This window comes from Ictalurus punctatus, chromosome 2 (assembly GCF_001660625.3).
Source record: "Ictalurus punctatus breed USDA103 chromosome 2, Coco_2.0, whole genome shotgun sequence".
Lineage (NCBI taxonomy): Eukaryota > Metazoa > Chordata > Actinopteri > Siluriformes > Ictaluridae > Ictalurus > Ictalurus punctatus.
In genome coordinates, this window is record NC_030417.2 from 15,268,700 (window position 1) to 15,275,867 (window position 7,168).

General features: G+C 44.1%; 1 protein-coding gene across 1 annotated transcript; it reads right to left on the minus strand.

Annotated features, from left to right (window-relative positions):
* Positions 1 to 1,554: 1,554 nt before the first annotated feature.
* Positions 1,555 to 6,477, minus strand: spry1 (sprouty homolog 1, antagonist of FGF signaling (Drosophila)). The gene is made up of 2 exons (XM_017450611.2): positions 5,947 to 6,477; positions 1,555 to 3,850 (listed from the first exon to the last, which is right to left on the minus strand). The coding sequence occupies exon 2, from the start codon at positions 3,793 to 3,795 to the stop codon at positions 2,911 to 2,913; it is 885 nt and encodes a 294-aa protein (XP_017306100.1). The 5' UTR covers positions 3,796 to 3,850; positions 5,947 to 6,477; the 3' UTR covers positions 1,555 to 2,910.
* Between the last annotated feature and the right edge of the window lie 691 nt (positions 6,478 to 7,168).

Below are 7,168 nucleotides of genomic sequence, written 5' to 3' on the forward strand. Positions count from 1 at the left end.
ACACACACACACACACACACACACACACAGCTCCATTTGGGAGAGAGTCGTCTCGCTGCTGTTGTCTAAGCCACTGAAACAATCTTCTTGTAAAACACAGATTCCTCACAGGCACAAAATGGCCGCTCGACATTTGATCAATTTAATTGGGCTTTAAACTGTTTATAAATGTATATTTTAAAAAGTTGCTGCATTTTTAGGAGACATTAACACTATAATTAATCGTCAAAAATTATTACTTGTCACTTTCCTGCCAAGGAAAGAGCTAACAAGTTGGCATTCACATACTGTAGAGTATTAGCATTATCACAAACACCAGCAAAAAAAAAGGAGCAAGGTGTTAGCATTAGCATAAACCTATGGCATATAGAGTTGAGGTAAGCTAGATTTCAAGAGTTTTAAGGATTTGAGTTACCATTAGCCAAAATGTCCACAGGACACTGTTAGCGTTAGCTTAGACTCCTATATTGCAGTGTTAGAGTGTTAGCATTAACGTAAACACTTATGCAGTTATTTGTTGATTTTTTTGGACTTTTTTATTTTTATTTTAAGGAACTCAGGTGAATTTTTGTCTTGAGAAGTGTGCATAAGGCAGATTAGCTGTCTTGTCTAAGGTAAACACATGTTACGTAGTTGTTTGATGGGTTCTTTTTAAAGTTTTTTTTTGTGACTAAGAAACTGAGGTGAATTTCTGTTTATCTAATTATCTTGTCTGAGGTGTTGTGTTGGTTAAAAACTCCACACACGAAACTATTTAATACCTCAAGGTTATATTCAATAGAAAAGGTGTCAATTAAGCTAGATTAGCACTGTAAACTCAACTTTTTTTTTTAAATCAGCGTTGATTCATAAGGAGTTACGAAGCCGTGCCAAACACAACTTCAGCTAGGTTCTTCTGTAGAGAGGGAGAGACGAACTCCGGGTCAGAGGCTGGAGCAGCAGGAACTGAGCAATAAAAGCAAGCAGTGATAACACACACTTTATGATCGTCGCACAGGTGGCCTCAAGGTGGACCCAATCTAACACACCCACACACATGTTTTGTCTTGCTATCCTTGTGAGGACCTAAACTTAAATCTATGCTTAAGCTTAACCACAGTAGCTGAATGGAAACCTCTGTGGCTCTTGTAGTGTTTTAACTAAAAGCTGCAGATTTTTTATGGACCAGCACAATGTCTAAATACCTGTGAGACACTCCTATGTTTGGGACACCAGCAGGATATAAAACCAACACATAGATAAATGGAAAGACAGAAATAATGAAAGAAAGGAAAGGAAATTAAGAGAGAAACAGACACATAAGAAAGAAAGAAGTGAGACTAAGACAGAAAGAGAACGGATAAGTGACAGAAGAGAAATGGAAACACTGGGACATTTTGTGAGATGGATGGATAGAGAATAAACAATGCGTGTGTGTGTGTGTGTGTGAGAGAGAGAGAGAAGTTGTGTTGATCTAGTTTTCATGACTTTTTAATTAAGTTTTGAGGAAGACAACATGTGCATGTGCAGTGAGAAAGAGAGATACTCAAATATAAATAAAGACAGGAGGCGATGTGTTATTAGTTAATTCATATATTTCTGCAGTAAAGTTAACATAACGTTTGTGTCACCCTTTAATTTCTCAGTATTGATATTTCTGTTATATTCAGACATGAGTAAATCTAAGACTGTCTTTGTTTCGCAATAAATATCATAAAATAATAGAGCTTCACTTAATAAATATTTTTTTTTACAATGACAAAAACAAATGTTTTTTTTTTTTTTTAAAAACACACATTTTCTTTTTTGCAACTTTTTAAAAAATAGCCAGGATTCCTCTGATGGATTTGAACAAACAATTTTTTTTTTTTTTACAAAAATATGAGAAAAGGGGAGAGAAAACAAAACAATAAAAACAACAAACAACAAAGAAAACCAGAATGTCAGAATGCCACGGAGTGTGTGTGTGTGTGTGTGTGTGTGTGTGTGTTTGAACGTCCGCCCGTCTGCCTGTCCGGAAACACTACCAGACGGTGGGGTCGTTTCCACGGAGAAGACCCGCGGGAAGGCACGGGAAGCCCTCTGTGTGGGAACAATACCAGGTTGCTACGGCGATCTGGGAACAGCTACAGTATTATGGGCTGGCCGGACAGTCCTTCACAGATTCGGTTCGGTTTGTCTCTTAAAAATTTTCTTCTTCTGTCTGTTTTTTTCCTTTTTCCACCTTGTCTCTTTATCAAGTAGCTGAGCAGACCCGCAGTCAGTTTAAGGCAAACACTGGTTTTGTTTATTATTTTTTTTAAAAACAAACAAACAAACAAAAAAACACCTGCCAAGTGGCAGATAATAAACGAGTGGTTTTGCGTTTTTTTCCATTCTCCATCCTCCTAGCAGCAGATCGGTGAGAAACAGGCGGGGCTTATTTAGAGCATACTCAGGATATCGTTGTCTGCCCTCTTCCTCCCAGATCGGTGTTGTGTGTCCTGGGACTCTGCATCCCGCACTGTATGTTAGCGCTTTTTAGGCATGTGCCGTTGCAATACGACAACATTTTAGCACAGTTTTTGATATTAACGCAATGCACACTGGAGAATTAATGGATTGCCCATGCTGGAAAAGATGAGGACACAGCTGTCCCTCACACCACAGTGGCACTGATGATATTTCAAAGCATCCACTATAACAATATTGAATTACTTAACGTTGCATAACTAATTACCGGCACATGCCTGACAGACCTCAGTGTGTTTATTAGCGTGGATTTGGACTCCCTGCGGTGTGTGTTAGCACATATTCAGCTCTGCGTGTTTTAGCTTGAGTATGGAAGCCGAATAGGGCCAAAAAATAAGAAGTCCTTAAATCCTGTGTGTGTTAGTGCCTGTGTTTTCGGCTCTGGGTTTGTTAGTGTCTCGTTTGTGTGTCCGGTCCCGCTCAGGTTGGTTTGCCTGGTGTGAGCGCGTGCCCCTGCCCGTCCCTCCAGCAGTAGACGGCATTTGAGTTCTTGCAGCGACAGCCGGGTCGGTGCAGGCGGTCGTGGCAGACCTGGCACACTTTTAGGCACCCTTTGCAGGGAGGGTAGCAGAGCAGGCAAGGGAAGATGGGTGCCATGAGGGCCATGCAGAGGAAGCGCGCTGGGCAGCGGGGGCGCGACAGTGAGCACGGTCGGTCAGCGCACGAGTCGCCAGCATCGTCTCCACCCTCACTTGAGCAGTGGTAGAAAAGGCCCTTGACGAGGCACATGCACGTGCCGTGCTCCAGCACGCTCTCGGCCGAGCACACGCACTGGCCATCGCACACCATCCGCGAAGGAAGGGGTCGCGGCGAAGTGCACTCCATGCATTTACACTTTCCGCAGCTCTCGCAGATCAGTTGGTGCGACGAGGATGACGAGGACGACGAGGACGACGATAACAACGACTCGCCCTTCGATTTCGCCTGCTTCGACATCAACAGAGTGTCTGAGGGAGGGAACAGAGGACGCAAGGGCGCCGTCTGAGATTTGGGCTGCGTCCTAACCACATGGCGAAAAGGTGGCGAGCTTCCTGAGGAAGGAGAGAAGCCGCCGCCGGTGCTGCCGTTTCCGTAATTGTTGTTGTTGACGTTGACCACGATGACCTCGTGAGTCCTCTCGTGCTTCAATGTCCGGGGAGGCGGCGACGGGCGCCACGACGGTGATGATGGTTGCCGCGTCGACGTTGCAGACGATGGCGATGACGCCGTTGACGTCACGGGGCCTTCTGTGTACTCGTTCTTGGAACGTATGGAGCGAATCTGATCCAGAGAGAGAACGGCGCCCACGTGGCCTCCGCGATCCATCTGACCGAATCAACGACTTCCTGTGAAGCGGTGCAGTCCGGGAACATTGGAGAACCTGCCAGACAGACAGAGAGAGAGAGACAAAAAGAAAAAGTACATCAAGCCTAAGGCAATACAAACCACTGGGATGAAGGATATGACCTTTCAGTATCGAGATCATGAGATTGAAAGTACACCACAAAATTGTTTCATACTAACAAATCTTCCATTATAAAATACCTCGCGATTTGTTTTATTTTTAACCGAAATCGAATTGCTCTTGCAAGCAGTTCGAGACAAACAATCAGACAAACAATCCGAACGAGCAGACAAACAATTGGAATGAGTTAGACAACCATTCTAGAAATTCTTGTTAGAAAACAAAAAACATTATGAAAAAAAAAAAGCAAGTTGATTCCAATCAGCTGCATGTCACTGTAACGATCTGAACACAGGACAAAGTGAGTTGAGCTGCAATAATCTTAGCATATTACAGCGATCTGCAATTTTATCAAATGATAGTCATATCATTTGGCTGGACTGCCCGCTCCTACATGCAGCTTTTTATTGGCCTGAGCCAAGAGGAAGTAACCTTTTACAACCAGGGCTATAAAAAAAAGCGAGGGCTGGTAAGAGAGACAGATGAGGGCTGTATTCAAGCTGTATTCAAATACATGAACGTGTGAATTGGTTTTCCAGTCTCATAAAGCAGCTGGTTAAGAGACCAAGAGAGAGACTGTGTGTGTCCGAGATAGAGACGTGTCCTTAAAACCCTCACACGTTCACAAATCCGCTTCCTCTAGCAATTGCTGCTGCTTTAAAAAAAAAAAGTTTGCTTTAAACTGTTCTGAAACATCCAATCCGACACACTTGGGCTCTTTGGGGCCATCGGACTGGGTTGACTATTAACGAGATGTTGGACAGAGCTCAATAACTCTCCCCGTCCCCCCCGATCTGCATGTGTATGGCTGGCCAACATTGACATGCAGATCAGCAACAATGCAGAGAAAAGTTTACGGCCTGGGACGTTGACGCACCGACATGAACCCGAGCTTTAAGATATGACAGAGGAAAAAAGTTGTTTGTTGCACGTAATGCAAAGGGAAACCCCTCAAATATTCCGGATTTTTCACATTTCCCGTACCTTTTCCTTCCTGTTTTCCTTAGCTGGGTCAGGAAAGGAAGGGAGGAGGAATAAAACCGAGGCTAATAGGTTATCTATAAACTTTTGTTTTTAGTGGCTGTGTTACTCGTGATGGGGTTTTGGAGATGGTATGTTGCAGGACAGAGAAATGCCCAAGCCCCTGGGAGGAAAAAAAACAAGACAGAAAAGAAAAAAAAAAACCCTGGTTTCTAGGATGAGTGGAAAGACTTGGGAAGGACAGAAAGGGGGTCATGAGGCATAAACAGGTGGTAAAAAGTGTGCAATATACATGGGGTGGTTAAAGAAATTTGGTGTAAAGGAAAAAAAAAGAGGTCAAATATATTAAAGAATGGGAAGTAGTGGATTTTTTTTAAAGGGGTCGGGCGAAGGGGGTAAAGGCTGGGCTAGAATTATAGGAAGAAAGAAAAAGAAGAAGGGGTAAAAATGAGATGGAAGTGATGGAAGAGGGATAAAAGGGGTAAAAAGGACAAACAGTTGAAGTGGGGTAAAGAGGACGGTATGCGCGTGGGGGGGGGGGGGTTACAAGAGGTGGAAGGATGATAAAACGGACGGAAATGGGGGAAGTGGAGGAAGAGGGGTGTAAGCAGGGGGTAAAGAGAGAGAGAGAGAGAGAGAGAGAGAGAGAGGTGGAAGTGGCGGAGGGGGGTAAAAACTTATGAATGAAAGGCAGCCCGCTGGGGGAAGGGAGGGGAGGGGGTGTTTGGGAGCGGAGTGGCTTTACACTCACACGCACGGGCTTCTGCTTCGCAAAGGAAATAAGAGCGCTAAATCAACACGGCTTTCCATTTTCAGCACAAACTGCGCACCTTTGACGCTTTACAGCTCGCGCGAATCGATGCGCTGTGCACGAGACAGACTCTTTAATAACCAACCGCTCGATCTAATGCAGATATACAACAACAAGATCACATTTCAACGCAGAGAAGTTGCACGCGCGTGCACTCCCAGGGCAGCACACATCACACATCAAAACGTGAACGGTGAGTGGAGGTTTTCTGCATACGCACCTATACGCGATCCTCCATAACGTTAACTCCATCAGCCGATGTTGCACTTCCAAAAGCGGTCTCAAAACAGCGTTTACGGCTCATCAACCTGGTAGTTAATATCCATACACAGCGGTGCAGAACCGCTCTGGCTATTCCGTGTGGTCTAAATTCGCTCCTTAAAAAATTTACAAGATTAAAATCCACGCGTGAGGCTGCGCACCCAGTAACGCCAAGCTGAAGGGAAAAAAGCGCCCCGTTTTTGTCCCGACTTCAGCGACGAAACCATTCGGGTTAAAAATATTAACACAAAATTCCTCCTCACACACCAATCGTGTTGGGTTTAAACCTCGCCAGTAATATCCGTGTATGAAAATAGTTTAAGTCCCACTCGTTTTATTTATTTATTTTTTTGGCTCAAAATAAGTTGTTGCTAGTTGTTTTCCTTTTTTTTTTTCTCCGCGCAGTAAAAAAAAAAAAAAGCCGTTGGAAAAGCGAGTCGTGTCTGTGCCTCTCACTCGCGCTCTCTCTTTCTCTCTGTCTTCAGAGGCTCACTGAGATGAATGAGAGCTTTACCGTTGGGGCCCCAACAGAACCAGCCGAGGGATCTGATTGGCCAATCAGAGCGGACACGCCGCATCCGCTCCTCATTCATTGGCCGGATGGGGAGGGGCAGGGCGCGCGCAGTAGAGAGAGCGAGCGAAAGAGGGAGAGAGAATGTGGTGCGAAGGGTTTAAGGTGGAACGTCGAGTTTTGAACTTCAACTTTTTAAGAATTGACATATTACTAATACTACCACCACTACCAACGTATTTATTAACAGCAAATAAACGTTTTAAAAAAAGGCCACGTTTGGGACAATTTCCGACTCTTCAAGGATAACCTACAATTCATACGCGACCTTAAAAGCGCATGGTTTAAGGTGGACCTGATTTTAAAGGCGCAATAAAGTCTGGTTGTTTCCGTTCTGCCTGAATGGGAGACGAGTTGATTGACCCCTATGATGATTATTATTGTCCTCTCAATAGCTTTGGGTTCATCACTGGTCCAGACACGTTGGGGATCTGGATCGTTTGTTGTTGTTATTTAACAGACATTTGTGTCTATTATAGTCGGCTCAATAGCTGCTTTAAAGTACCAGACATGTTGACTGACCTGCTGCCTTTTAATCAGGAATTCACTTATTTCAATAAAATAAAGTGTTTGGGATTTTCACAGTGCAAACAAATTCATGCAACAGTAA